We start from the raw sequence: 15,831 nt of genomic DNA, 5'->3' as shown, positions 1-15,831 counted from the left end.
CCCTCAACCTCACAGTCAACCATCTCCACCTCACTTACCTCAGCCTCACCATTTTCACTGGTAGAAATCACCGCACTGGCACCATTCACACCAACCAACCACACCTCCAGCAGAAACCGCCCCTGACCCGTCACCATTATCACAGACACTATTCACACCACTTGCACCACTTCCATTCTTATTTACATTTTTGTTTGTATTTTTTTTCTGCTTTCTGCTGGGTTGTTGCTATTTGCAGTGCAGCTGCCCCTTTAACATCCATACTGCAGGGTTTGATTACCACACCCTGCTTTCAGCAGAGCATGTGCTGGCAGCTGCAGACTGTTGCTCCAGCCTCTCCTGCAGACCATCTCCACGCTCCTGTGTGCACTTCACCGCCGGGTCCCCCACAGATACAGGTGACACACATGCAGAGGACCCCGGCGGTGCGACCCCCTCCGGTGAGGGTGCGATCCGGGCCGGCATTACTGCAGCCATTACAGCTGCACCCGAGATGATAACCGGTGCCGGGGTCCCGGGCCGGGGTGGGTAGCGGGCTCCACACAGCGGGACCGGGGGGTCCCAGGAAGGGGGACAAACACCAACCTCTCCTCCGATGTTTTCTTCCTTTTTTTGCTTTTCTTTTTCCCCCTCCTGGTTGCCTCGTCCCCGCAGACCTCATCCCAAAACTTCAGGTGGGCATAGTTTACTGGGGACTCTAGCTGACGGATCTGCTGCAAGACGAGGCAACCCCCACTACTGCTGTTATCTCTGCTGCTATCATCCTCATCACCCCCATCATCCTCTGAAATGCTATTGTCTGATGGGAGTGGGACCTGCACTGGATCTATCCCGCTGTGTGTGGCCTGGAGATCACTTACCAAGCCCCCAGGTGGGTACGGCGCCTCCTCCATCTCCTCGTGGGTCGGACGCCGAGACCCCTCTGGCTCCTTTGCAGCAGCCATGTTGTGGAATCGGTCCTCATTTTCCAGTTTTTCCCGGAAAGGCCGCTGTTATCCAATATAGCCGCTCTCCGGGCTTCCATGCCCTCAATGCAGATCCCCAGGCTGGATATCCTGGCTGTTAGGGCAGACTTCTCTGTGCGGGAGGCTCTGCTTGCAGCTTGCCTCATCTCCTTCAGCTCCTCCCGGAGCCTTTTCAGGGTCTTCCCAGCCTCATCATACTCGCTGAGGTATGTATGGACGTGGGAGCCATAGCTGGTAACCGGCTCCCGTGCGGCCCTAGTGCCCCAGTCCTTCGGCACCGCCACCGCTGCACCTCTGCGAGTGCTCCGCTCACCTCCTGGAGGAGACACCGCAGTGGCCCTCGCCTCAGCCTTAGGGGCTTTGCAGCCCTCCTGGGTCTTCCTGGGCGGCTCCATGTTTCGGGCCTTGCCGGATCTGGTGACCCTCTTTGCCGGTAGCAATGAGCTCCCACCCCTTGCCGGCTTAGACCGAGGGGTGGGAGACGGGGACTCAGCCCCACAGTCCATCCACTACACCCCTCTCTTTCCTGGGTCAGAGAGGGAGGGGAATTACTGGGTGTAAAAAAAACCAAACTGGTGACTCTCCTGGAGCAAACAGAACAGCACCTTCCTCCACAGACTACAGGCTCCTAGTGGTGGCTGTATAATCTGTATATAGTGAGCCTCCCCTAGTGGTGGCTGTATAAATCTGTATGTAGTGAGCTCCCTCTAGTGGTGACTGTACAAATCTGTATGTAGTGAGCTACGCCTAGTGGTGGTTGTATAAATCTGCATGCAGTGACCTCCTCCTAGTGGTGGCTGTATAAATCTGTATGTAGTGAGCTCCCCCTAGTAGAGGCTGTACAAATCTGTATGTAGTGATCTCCCTCTAGTGGTGGCTGTATAAATCTGTATATAGTGATCTCCCTCTAGTGGTGGCTGTATAAATCTGTATATAGTGATCTCCCTCTAGTGGTGGCTGTATAAATCTGTATATAGTGATCTCCCCCTAGTGGTGGCTGTATAAATCTGTATATAGTGATCTCCCCCTAGTGGTGGCTGTATAAATCTGTATGTAGTGAGCTCCCCCTAGTGGTGGCTGTATAAATCTGTATATAGTGATCTCCCCCTAGTGGTGGCTGTATAAATCTGTATGTAGTGAGCTCCCCCTAGTGGTGGCTGTATAAATCTGTATGTAGTGAGCTCCTCCTAGTGGTGGCTGTATAAATCTGTATGTAGTGATCTCCCTCTAGTGGTGGCTGAATAAATCTGTATGTAATGAACTCTTATTATAAAAAGTAGATGGTGGCCCGATTCTAACGCATCGGGTATTATAGAATATGCATGTCCACGTAGTATATTGCACAGCCCACGTAGTATATAGCACAGCCCACGTAGTATATTGCCCAGCCACGTAGTATATTGCACAGTCCACGTAGTATATTGCCCAGCCACGTAGTATATTGCCCAGTAATGTAGTATATTGCCCAGCCACGTAGTATATAGCACAGCCCACGTATATTGCCCAGCCACGTAGTATATTGCACAGCCCACATAGTATATTGCCCAGCCACGTAGTATATTGCACAGCCCACATAGTATATTGCCCAGCCACATAGTATATAGCACAGCCCACGTAGTATATTGCCCAGCCATGTAGTATATTGCCCAGCCATGTAGTATATTGCCCAGCCACGTAGTATATAGCACAGCCCATGTAGTATATTGCCCAGCCACATAGTATATAGCACAGCCCACGTAGTATATTGCCCAGCCACATAGTATATAGCACAGCCCACGTAGTATATTTCCCAGCCACGTAGTATATTGCACAGCCCACGTATATTGCCCAGCCACATAGTATATAGCACAGCCCACGTAGTATATTGCACAGCCCACGTATATAGCACAGCCCACATAGTATATTGCCCAGCCACATAGTATATAGCACAGCCCATGTAGTATATTGCCCAGCCACATAGTATATAGCACAGCCCACGTATATAGCACAGCTCACATAGTATATTGCCCAGCCACGTAGTATATAGCACAGCCCACGAAGTATATTGCCCAGCCACGTAGTATATTGCACAGCCCACGTATATTGCCCAGCCACGTAGTATATTGCCCAGCCACGTAGTATATTGCACAGCCCACGTATATAGCACAGCTCACATAGTATATTGCCCAGCCACGTAGTATATAGCACAGCTCACATAGTATATTGCCCAGCCACGTAGTATATTGCCCAGCCATGTAGTATATAGCACAGCCCACGAAGTATATTGCCCAGCCACGTAGTATATTGCACAGCCCACGTATATTGCCCAGCCACATAGTATATAGCACAGCCCACGTAGTATATTGCACAGCCCACGTATATAGCACAGCCCATGTAGTATATTGCCCAGCCACATAGTATATAGCACAGCCCACGTATATAGCACAGCTCACATAGTATATTGCCCAGCCACGTAGTATATAGCACAGCCCACGAAGTATATTGCCCAGCCACGTAGTATATTGCACAGCCCACGTATATTGCCCAGCCACGTAGTATATTGCCCAGCCACGTAGTATATTGCACAGCCCACGTATATAGCACAGCTCACATAGTATATTGCCCAGCCACGTAGTATATAGCACAGCTCACATAGTATATTGCCCAGCCACGTAGTATATTGCCCAGCCATGTAGTATATAGCACAGCCCACGAAGTATATTGCCCAGCCACGTAGTATATTGCCCAGCCACGTAGTATATAGCACAGCCCACGAAGTATATTGCCCAGCCATGTAGTATATAGCACAGCCCACGAAGTATATTGCCCAGCCACGTAGTATATTGCCCAGCCACGTAGTATATAGCACAGCCCACGTAGTATATTGCCCAGTCACGTAGTGTATTGCCCAGCAAAAAACACAACACGAAGGTATGGTGTGAGTCTATAATGCCCATCATCCTTCTGGACAGACTGATGGGACTCGTAGTTCCCAAATTTAGAACTATGGGCTGGAATATAGGACAGTAAGGTGCAAGACACAGTAGTAAGGAAGAATCAGCCTCCAGCCCCGATGCCGCCTCCTCCGGCCGCTGCTTCCCTCCTCCCTGCTCCTTCTCAGCAAAGCAACAGCAATGTCAGCCAATCAGCGGGCGCCTCTCATGCTCCGGGTCTCCGCCACAGCCGCCGCTGCAGGAGAGTCTGAGACACCGGCTCCGGTACCGTGAGGAGGTCACCATGTCCCCGCATCGCCCCGGGAGCTGGCGGCCGCGCTGACGGCATCCGTACAGGTGAGCTGACAGCGTGTGCGGCGCCTGCGGGGAGTGACGTCATCACCGGTGATATTATACCATGTAATGAATAGCAGGAGAGAGGGAAAACCGCGCAGTTATTGGTGATTACCGGAGGCGTGATCAGACAGCTCCGGGGATGATGAGGGGCATGTACGGCGGCTGCGGAGCGTGAGACTGACTGCGAGCTCACCAGTGTGGTGTGTACTGTGTGCAATATATATATATATATATATATATATATATATATATATATGTGTGTGTGTGCTGTATGGAGCAGGCGCCAGGCACTGACTGCAGGGGAGTAGGGAGGGACTAATCGGACTGTGGCCGTCGCTGATTGGTTGTGGCAGCCATGACAGGCAGCTGGCGAGACCAATCAGCGACTTGGATTCCATGACAGACAGAGGCCGCGACCAATGAATATCCGGGACAGACGGAAGTACCCCTTAGACCATTATATAGTAGCATACTAAACTTGCAATCAATAAATAGCAAAAATCAAAACCCCAGCAAAAGCCACTGTCCGAGTCCAACATTACCCCCCAGTCCAAAGCAAAGTCCGAGTCCAGCATAACTGCCCCCAGTCAAAACAACCCCGCAAAAGAAAACAAACTGCCTTCTTCTTTCTCAGAGAAGCTTCCTCCATCTTTTTTTCTTATGCTGTTTTCTGTCCTTTACTCGTGTTTTCACTTTTTGATTTCTTGATTCCTCCAATCTGTATGTGGTGAGCTCCCCCTAGTGCTATCTGTATAAATCTGTACAGGGGACACAGGCGGACATCCCCTCGTTCACCTCAGGCGGGCGCTGTCTCTCCTTGCAGGAGCTAGATACATCGCACCCAGCTTTTCCGGTGACAACATAATCTGTGTATCCAGCTTTCCAAGCAATCAACTACTAAAATCCAAGGTAATAGCTCAACTTTATTAAATTGCATATTTCATGCTAAAGTATACACTATTATCAAAGCGCATGTTGTGTTTTTTTGTTGCTTTTTTTATCTGGCATACTGTATTTCAATTAAGAAACTAAGCACACCACCATCCTGGTGAAACGAACGATATCCACCCGCAGTGTGGATCCACATTCAGCAGTAGTATTGGAGTAGACTAACCATAAAACCCTGTTGGAGGGCAACCTTTCTCCTACCCCTCCATTCCCTTATTGTATTAGGTCTGAGCGCTGCTTGTATTTTACATTTGGCTGTATAAATCTGTATGTAGTGAGCTCCCTCTAGTGGTGGCTGTATAAATCTGCATGTAATTAGCTCCCTCTAGTGGTGGCTGTATAAATCTGTATGTAGTGAGCTCCTCCTAGTGGTGACTGTATAAATCTGTATGTAGTGAGTTCCCTCTAGTGGTGACTGTATAAATCTGTATGTAGTAAGCTCCCCCTAGTGGTGACTGTATAAATCTGTATGTAGTGAGCTCCCCCTAGTGGTGACTGTTTTAATCTAATATATAGTAAGCTTCCTCTAGTGGTGGCTGTATAAATCTGTATGTAGTGAGCTCCCCCTAGTGGGGGCTGTATAAATCTGTATGTAGTGAGCTCCTCCTAGTGGTGACTGTATAAATTTGTATGTAGTGAGCTCCCCCTAGTGGTGACTTTATAAATCTGTATGCAGTGAGCTCTCTCTAGTGGGGGTTGTATAAATATGTATGTAGTGAGCGCCCTCTAGTGGGGGCTGTATAAATCTGTATGTAGTGAGCTCCACCTAGTGGTGACTGTATAAATCTGTATGTAGTGATTTCCCCCCTAGTGGTTGCTGTATAAATCTGGATGTAGTGAGCTCTTCCTAGTGATGGCTGTATAAATCTGTATGTAGTGAGCTCCCCCTAGTGGTGGCTGTATAAATCTGTATGTAGTGAGCTCCCTCTAGTGGTGGCTGTATAAATCTGTATGTAGTGAGCTCCCCCTAGTGGTGGCTGTATAAATCTGTATGTAGTGAGCTCCCCCTAGTGGCGACTGTTTTAATCTAATATATAGTAAGCTTCCTCTAGTGGTGGCTGTATAAATCTGTATGTAATGAGCTCCCTCTAGTGGTGGCTGTATAAATGTGTATGTAGTGAGCTTCCCCTAGTGGTGTGTCATGGGTTACTGCGACAGTGTGGAGCCAGAACACGGCAGCATCTGCGGCACTTCTCTTTCAGTTTATTGTGTTTTTTCATTCTGGCAGAACAGGAGTTAATCGGCCATGTTGGAAATCCCTGTGCTCACAGCTGAGCTCAGTTAGCCACTCCTTTTTGCTTTGTAATCTGGGCACAGATGCAAATCCTTGTCAGAGCTAGCATTTGCTGCATGGCTAATGGAGGGAGAGGTGTTTATATGGGGAGAGTTGGAGGAGTTATCTGTGACTATTGCTTGGTTTGTATGTGTGGTAATTCCCTATCCTTTTCTGTTTTGGTTTATTCCCCTACCTCCACTCACCAATGAGTTCCTCTGTTATATGTGAGTGAATATTTTGTATGGCTGGAGTTTTGTGTTAACCCTTGTTTGTTGGGTTGGCGTACTAGGGTACACAGTAGTGCTCCTCTTCCCTTGGTGGGGGAAGAGAACAGGTGGAGGGCTAGCTCAAGAGATAAGGCAAAGGTGGAGGCCCTGGCATCTTCATCTTCAGAAGTATCCTGGGAGTAGGGCGAACTAGGGCACCCCCTAGTGTTAGGGACAGGGAAGGAGCCCCTGATCCCTGGTCACCCGGCAGCTGTGTCGTGACATGGTGTCTGTATAAATCTGTATGCAGTGAGCTCCTCCTAGTGGTGGCTGTATAAATCTGTATGTTGTGAGCTCCCCCTAGTGGTGGCTGTATAAATCTGTATGTAGTGAGCTCCTCCTAGTGGTGACTACATAAATCTGCATGTAGTGAGCTCCTCCTAGTAGTGACTGTATAAATCTGTATGTAGTGAGCTCCTTCTAGTGGTGACTGTATAAATCTGTATGCAGTGACCTCCCCCTAGTGGTGGCTGTATAAATCTGTATGTAGTGAGCTCCCTCTAGTGGTGGCTGTATAAATCTGTATGCAGTGAGCTCCTCCTAGTGGTGACTGTATAAATCTGTATGCAGTGACCTCCCCCTAGTGGTGGCTGTATAAATCTGTATGTAGTGAGCTCCTCCTAGTAGTGACTGTATAAATCTGTATGTAGTGAGCTCCTCCTAGTGGTGACTGTATAAATCTGTATGTAGTGAGCTCCTCCTAGTGGTGGCTGTATAAATCTGCATGTAGTGAGCTCCTCCTAGTAGTGGCTGTATAAATCTGTATGTAGTGAGCTCCATTTAGTGGTGACTGTATATATCTGTATGTTTTGAGCTCCTTCTGGTGGTGACTGTATGTTTCCATGTTTATGCTTAAGACTCTGTCCAGAGTGAGGTATGGACAAGTACTAAGCTTGTAGTTGTGCACTGGGACGTAGCTAACAATGTGATATCTTACATATCAGACAGTCCAGTGGAATGTAGCCTGCAAATTGGTTAGAAAAGTCGATTCCCAATGGTTCTTTTAGACCGTCTGTTCCATTGTCGGGTCTCGTGCTGTTGTCATCTCCATTGTCCGATGCAGTGATGGCTGCTTCGTACTTGTCCTTGATGGAGTCGTCAATAGTTTTTGGTTTCTGTGAGCTTTTGTCCAGAACCTCTTCCAGCGTCTCCAGCTTCTTTCTGTAGCTCTCCTCCAGGTACTCTTCTATCGCCAGCGAATACTGAAGGAAGATCAACAAGTTACAATGTTATTTCTCAGTAGATGCTGATTGGATTTTCTGCTCCCTGTTTTCATTTTGGCTCATGATTTTACCCCAACATTCAGATGTAAATATTAGGGGGTAAAATTCACATGTTGTCAGTGATGCTCTTGCTTTTAGTTTAGCATCTGTGATTGGGAAATAATGTCCCCTATACAGCGCACAAATGTAAAAAATCAATAAACCGCCATATAGTGTGTGCACATTCCATCACACCGCCCTCACTGACACCGCCATACAGTGTGTGTACATTCCACCATACCGCCCTCATTGGCACTGACATACATTGTTTTCCACCATACCGCCCTATCTGACACGCCATACAGTATGTGCATGCTCCACCATATCGCCCTCATTGATACCGCCATACAGTGTGTGCATATTCCACCACACCACTCTCATTGACACCACCATACAGTGTGTGCACGTTCCACCACACCGCCCTCATTGACACCGCCATACAGTGTGTGCATGTTCCACCACACTGTGCTCATTGACACCGCCATACAGTGTGTGCATGTCCCACCACACTGTCCTCATTGACACCGCCATACAGTGTGTGCATGTTCTACCATACCTCCCTCATTGACACCATCATACAGTGTGTGCACGTTCCACCACACCGCCCTCATTGACACCTCCATACAGTGTGTGCACGTTCCACCACACCGCCCTCATTGACACCGCCATACAGTGTGTGCACGTTCCACCACACCGCCCTCATTTACAGCACCATACAGTGTGTGCACATTCCACCACATTGCCATCATTGACACCTCCATACAGTGTGTGCACGTTCCACCACACTGTCCTCATTGACACCGCCATACAGTGTGTGCACGTTCCATCACACCGCCCTCATTGACACCGCCATACAGTGTGTGCATGTTCCACCACAATGTCCTCATTGACACCGCCATACAGTGTGTGCATGTCCCACCACACTGTCCTCATTGACACCGCCATACAGTGTGTGCATGTTCTACCATACCTCCCTCATTGACACCATCATACAGTGTGTGCACGTTCCACTGTACCGCCCTCATTTACAGCGCCATACAGTGTGTGCACATTCCACCACACTGCCCTCATTGACACCGCCATATAGTGTGTGCACGTTCCACCACACCGCCCTCATTGACACCGCCTTACAGTGTGTGCACGTTCCACCACACCGCCCTCATTTACAGCGCCATACAGTGTGTGCATGTTCCACCACACCGCCCTCATTGACACCGCCATATAGTGTGTGCACGTTCCACCACACCGCCCTCATTGACACCTCCATACAGTGTGTGCACATTCCACCACACCGCCCTCATTGACACCGCCATATAGTGTGTGCACGTTCCACCACACCGCCCTCATTGACACCTCCATACAGTGTGTGCACGTTCCACCACACCACCCTCATTGACACCGCCATACAGTGTGTGCATGTCCCACCACACCGCCCTCATTGTCACCGCCATACAGTGTGTGCATGTTCTACCATACCTCCCTTATTGACACCATCATACGGTGTGTGCATGTTCCACTGTACCGCCCTCATTGACACCTCCATACAGTGTGTGCACGTTCCATCACACCGCCCTCATTGACACCTCCATACAGTGTGTGCACGTTCCATCACACCGCCCTCATTGACACCGCCATACAGTGTGTGCATGTCCCACTACACTGTCCTCATTGACACCGCCATACAGTGTGTGCACGTTCCATCACACCACCCTCATTGACACCGCCATACAGTGTGTGCATGTCCCACCACACTGTCCTCATTGACACCGCCATATAGTGTGTGCACGTTCCACTGTACCGCCCTCATTGACACCTCCATGTAGCACTCAGATAATATAGCCGGCTTACAATAATGCAGGTGACGGCCAGCATGCCACAAATAACATCTCAAAAACATTCCCATATCGTTCACATAATACTTCTGTGTAGTGAGCAAATATTACCGCCATATCGGACATATGCCTGTATGAGCACATAAATAGTAATAAAATGTTTTCTTTCAGTGATGATCGAGCACTAAAATCCTTGGGTTCTCGGTTCCCGCATTGAGCCAGTCGGACGCTCGGACGTGCTCAACTGGTGTAACAAGTATAATGGAAGTCCATGGGAAACTCGAGCACTTCTCCCGAAGACCCCAACAAGAGGGCTGGGGGGGCGGAAAATCACTGAAATGGATGTAAAGAGCGCTGAAATGGAATGGGAACATCATTGGGAAGACCCCGAAGATAAAATGGATTTTAAAGGGAAAACTGTCAGGAAACATTCTATCCAGCATAATGATTTGTATGGAAGGCACAACAAGAGAAAAACCACCTCCTCCTCCTCCATTACCCCTTAGGCTGCGTGCCCACGATCAGGATTACTAGTGTTCTATATTCTGTATTTTTCCTGCATCCAAAACGTTGCTTTGTACAGTACAAGCCCAGTGGGTGGATTAATAGAAATCTTACGCCCAATGTGCTTCTTTTTTACACTCCATAAAATCACCTGCGGTGCGAATTTCCGAACAACAGCATGTCAATTTCGCTTGCGGGGACACTCTGTCTTCTGTGAGCAATTTCCCTATAAACTTGCATTAGATGCAGTTTACAAAAGCACACGCGTTGTAAGTGCATTTGCGCAGTTGTTTCTAGCCTGGTTTAAATAAATAATTTAAAAGAACGACATGGGGTCCTCTCTATTTTTGATAACCAGCCAAGGTAAAGCAAATAGCCGAGGGCTTATATTATCAAGGGAAGGATCCTTGTTTTTGGATCCGTCTCAGCCTAAAAATACCAGCCTACAGCCTCCCCGGAATTGGCGCATCACATTAGAGAAACCAATTCTGGCACTTTGATTGGCCAATTGCCCTGGATACCCTCATTACTAATAATAAAAAACAAAAAACACACAGACAGAAAAAAAACACTTTGACAAATCACAGCTGTCGTCAAACCAAACTACCATTATTCCAATTGCCACTGATCCAGGGCAATCGGGAAAAGGCGGGCAAAGTGCCAGAACTGGAGCATCTAATGTGATGCGCCATTCTGTAGTGGATATAGGCTGGTACCTTTAGGCTGAGAAGTGCCCAATAACAAAGTATCTTCCCTGCTTGATAATATTAGCCTCCAGCTGTCTCCTTTACCTTGGCTGATTACCTAGAAAATATTGGATCACATGTCAATTTTTTTTTAAATTATTTATTTATTAAAACCAGACTAAACACACCAGCATAAACTCACAACGCATGTGCTTTTTAACTGTGGATTTACCTAATTCAATGCAAGTCTATAGGTAAATTCCGCACAGAAGACTGAGCATTCCGCAAGAGGAATTGACATAGTGCAGCTCGGAATCCTGCACCGCAAGTGATTTTAAACAGCGTCAAAGAGAAGCACAGTGGGCGTAAGGCCTCTATTACTCTGCTCCACCAGATACTGATGATGGAGACAACGGGCGGTCACCAGATACTGATGATGGAGGTGACGACTGGTAACCAGTTTATTTTTTAGCAATTTACAAAATACAATTAACCCTTCTATGTATGAAGCTTCTGACTGTGCAGCATTTTCTCCGCATCTGCTTAAAACTTTTTTACAGTACAGTATATATCCGAGATTGCCATCGGTAAGACCCCAAAACACAACCCCTAGGCGGCTGCAGACACAGATTTTCTGCTCTTGCATTGTCTGTGTGTTCGTCGTACAGCGATGGCTCATGCAGAAGACTCACCTTGTTGCTGCGGCACGCACATCCTTGGCAGCGGCTGCTCTTGCAGCACGTGTTCTGGTTTCTGGTCCGAGCCCTCACTGATGACAGCAGAACGGATGCAGCGATCAGCACAACCACATGAAGGTTCCTCATTGCTCCGCAGCTGTAGATGCTGATCTGCACACTGCAGGATGATGTGCCGCTATCGCCTGCACTTACCATATATAATGCTGCAGCCTCACACCGCACCCCGAGAGCTGAGGATTATTATGTCATACACAAAATGTGAGCAAGAAAATCTGCAGTTGTGCAATCACAGGTAGGAAGTGCCAAATCTGAGAAAATGAGTCATGGAATGATTGCAGCATGATAATATCAGAAAGAAAGGAGATTTTCAAACACCACCATGAAAACCAAGGAGTTCTCCAAACACCACCATGAAAACCAAGGAGTTCTCCAAACACCACCATGAAGGCCAAGGAGATCTCCAAACAAGTCAAGGATAAAGTTGTTGAGAAGTACAAGTTAGGGTTGAGTTATAAAAAAAAGAAATTTTTTCCCAATATCTCATAATCCCCGGAGCACCATCAAATCCATTATCATCACATGGAAAGAACATGGTACCACAACACACCTGCCAAGAGAGGGCGCCCACCAAACTCTCAGCGTAGGCAAGGAGGGCATTAATCAGAGAGGCAGCACAGAGACCAAAGACAACCCTGAAAGAGCTGCAAAGTTCCCAAGCAGAGACTGGATCTGTCCATACGACCACAATAAGCCTTACACTCCATAGAGGTGGCCTTTATGGAAGGGTAGGCAGATAAAAGCCTTTACATACACACAAAATACACACAAAAATTGTAAGGCTCATTTTGAGTTTGCCAAAAGAAATTTGGGAGATTCCATGAAACCAAAATTAAACTTTTTAGCAACCGAGGTAAACACAATATCTGGCGCCAAACCAACAGAGCTCATCTCCCCAAGGACACCATCCCCACAGTGAAACATGGTGGTGGCAGCATAATGCCGTGGGGATGTTTTTCGGCAGCAGGGACAGGGAAAATGGTCTGAGTAGAGGAGAAGATGGATGGTGTGGAATACAGGGATATTCTTGAGCAAAACCTGTTTCAGTCTGTCAGTGATTTGAGACTCGGACGGAGGATCATCTTCCAACAAGACCTTGACCCAAAGTATACTGCTAAAGCAACACTCCAGGGATTTACACCCTTAATGACCAGGCCAAATTTTGTTTCTTTATCTGCTCATAACTCTAGAATGCCTCAACAGATCCCAGTGATTCTGAGAATGTTTTTTCGTGACATATTGTATGTACTTCATGTTTGTGGTAAATTTTGGTCGATATGATTTGAGTATATTTATGAAAATATCCAAATTGTGAAAAAAAGTTTTGAAAATGTAGCAATTTTCAAACTTTAAATTTGTATGCTTTTACATCAGATCGTTATACCATCGTTATAAGTCTGCTTTACATCTGCATCATTTTTTAAACATTTTTTTTTTGTGTTAGAATGTTGGAGGGGTTAAAACTTTAGCAGCAATTTCTCATTTTTCAATCAAATTTACAAATCCTGTTTCTTTAGGGATTTATTCAAATTGAAATGGAGAGGCCGATATATTGGAAACTCCCCCACAGTGATATCATTTTAAGAACAGCACCCCTCAAATACTTCAAAACTGTTATGGTGAAATTTTTTAACCCTTTAGGTGCTACATTGGAATTAATGCAAAGTAGAAAAAAAGTACCTCTAAAATCTTGCTTTAACCCCAAATTTCTCACTTTTGCAAGAGGTAACACCCAAAAGTGGACCCCCCACCTTGTTTTCCTCTTTATTAGGAGCGTAGCGATACCCCACAGGTAGTCAAAAAGTTCTGTTTAGACAAATGGCAGAGCTCGGAACGGAAGGAGCAATATTAGAATTATGGAACACAAATTTGGCTGAAGAAGGTGACGGGAGACATGTCGCATCTGCAGGGCCCCTAAGGCGCCTAAACAGCTGAAAAATTTAGAAAAATTACAAGGGGCTAAAATTGGTGACATGTAATGATGAGCGAGCACTAAAATGCTCGGGTGATCATTACTCGAGTCAAGCAAATTGTAATGCTCTGGTGCTCAACCCGAGTAACGAGTATTATGGAAGTCAATGGGAAATGCAACCATTTTTCCGGTGGCCTCCCCAGAGGTCTGGAGGGGTCTAAAAATTGCTGAAAACTATGGAAACAGTGCTAAAATTGCATGGGAGCATCATGGGAAAGACGCCTGGAAGCATCTCTGAATCCCAACAATGTTGTCAGAGTATTGCGCCACTTTTACGGACTGACAATAAAACATATAAATCTGAAGTTACAATGGATTTTACTGGAAAAAATGTTAAGAGACGTTCTTTCCAAGATAATGATTTGTATATAAGGCAAAATAAATGAGAGGAAAACGTTTGCATTGCTTTCAATGGTGAAAAAATCATTCACCAGGAAATGTAGTTTTATCATTTTACTACCTTATCTGTCCATGTGGTGTGTGAGACATGATCAGACACATCCTGTGTAATGTATGAAGATGGGACTCTGACAGTCACAATTGTTCTTTAAGGGCCATCCGGCAGCCGTCACTGTTTGTAGAGGGCCATCAGGCAGCCCTTAATGTTACAGGACCACCTTACTATTGTCAGAGGGCACTCACTGTAATTTTAGAGGGCCAGCATCCAGCCCTCACTAAGCATTTCTGGAGGGCCAGCAGCCAGCTATGCTTTGCATAGCTGTATATTGCTACTGTAATATAATTTATCCATCTGAGGTGGGCAAATTTTATTTTTTGTATTAATACTGTAAAGTTTGAAACTTGGAGGGCCAGTAGGCGACCCTCAAAATTTGTAGATGAATAGCAAGCAGCCCCACTATTTTTAGAAGGTCAGAAGGCATCTTGTGGACAGATGAGACCAAGATAGAGCTTTTTGGTAAAGCACATCATTCTACCATTTACTATAAATGTATCACACCGCTGCTGCCGTCTCCCCAGTCAGCGTCTCTCCCTCCTCGCTCGCTCCCGGCCTCTGCTTCTCGTGCGCGCGCATACCAGGTTCAGTGCTGCGCGTGTGCACTTCTGATCTTCTGTCGCTCCTCCTCTTCATCTCCTCTATGGTCCTGGAGGACTAGTACCCGGAAGTCGGTCCTCCTTATTGTCCTCTCTATGGTTCTGGAGGTCTGTTACCTGGAAGTGCTACCCTGTCTTTAGGTATTTAAACTGCTTCCTGCCGTCCCTCTGTGCCTGGTTATCACTTGTTCCTTCAGGTGTTCCTGGCTTCTCTTAGTCTCTGTGAAGTTCGCTTTCCCTCTGACTTTGGGTTTATCCTGTCTTTCCTTTATCCTGCTAGCCCCTGCGTTTCCTCAGTTCCTCCGCCAGTCCCTGCACTGCTGCAGTTTACCCATCAGTCCTGTTTTACCCATCAGTCCTGTTTTACCCACCAGTCCTGTTTTACCCATCAGTCCTGTTTTACCCATCAGTCCTGTTTTACCCACCAGTCCTGTTTCTCTGCAGTACTCACCTATCCTGTGGTCCTACTATCTCCGCCTCTTCTTGGTCCTCTCCCGTCCTGGTCCTCCAGCTTCCGTGGCGATAGTCCCTCACGGGCCTGCCCCTAACACTCCCTGTATAGGGGGCGGTCCATCTGGTCAGCTCGTCCATGAGGGGTTCGTCGTCGCGGTCTAGAGGGTCCACTCTCCGTTTTCCCTCTTTGAATAGTCACACTTTAATAGGACTGCACTCGGGTGACATCTGAGTGCAGCCTGATTCTTACAGCATAACAAAATGGAATGAGGCCTAAAAATAAAAGAACACAGTACCTATAGTCAGATATGGTGGAGGGTCAAAGATGTTTGGGGTTGTTTTGCTTCCTCTGGCACTGGCTGCCTAGACTGTCTGCAAGACATCATGAAATCTGAAGATTACCCAAGTATTTTGGGTGGCAATTTAGTGCCCAGGATCAGAAAGCTGAGTTTGCATCCTAGATCATGGGTCTTCCAGCAGAACAAAAAGCCAAGAAGCCCCCAGAAATAGAAGGAAACAAAGCCCAGGAGAGTTCGTAAGTGGTGATTCCAGCTCCAGTAGTGTAAAGTCTCCCACCACTATCTCTTACA

General features: G+C 47.1%; 1 protein-coding gene across 1 annotated transcript; it reads right to left on the bottom strand.

The window, feature by feature from the left end:
- Positions 1-5,139: 5,139 nt before the first annotated feature.
- LOC143781316 (uncharacterized) lies at positions 5,140-13,046 on the bottom strand. Its single transcript, XM_077267863.1, has 2 exons — positions 11,701-13,046; positions 5,140-7,926 (listed from the first exon to the last, which is right to left on the bottom strand). Exons 1-2 carry the CDS (start codon positions 11,899-11,901, stop codon positions 7,642-7,644), a joined length of 486 nt encoding a protein of 161 aa, XP_077123978.1. The 5' UTR covers positions 11,902-13,046; the 3' UTR covers positions 5,140-7,641.
- Between the last annotated feature and the right edge of the window lie 2,785 nt (positions 13,047-15,831).

This window comes from Ranitomeya variabilis, chromosome 6 (assembly GCF_051348905.1).
Source record: "Ranitomeya variabilis isolate aRanVar5 chromosome 6, aRanVar5.hap1, whole genome shotgun sequence".
Taxonomy (NCBI): Eukaryota; Metazoa; Chordata; class Amphibia; order Anura; family Dendrobatidae; genus Ranitomeya; species Ranitomeya variabilis.
This window is presented reverse-complemented; position numbering and strand designations above follow the sequence as displayed.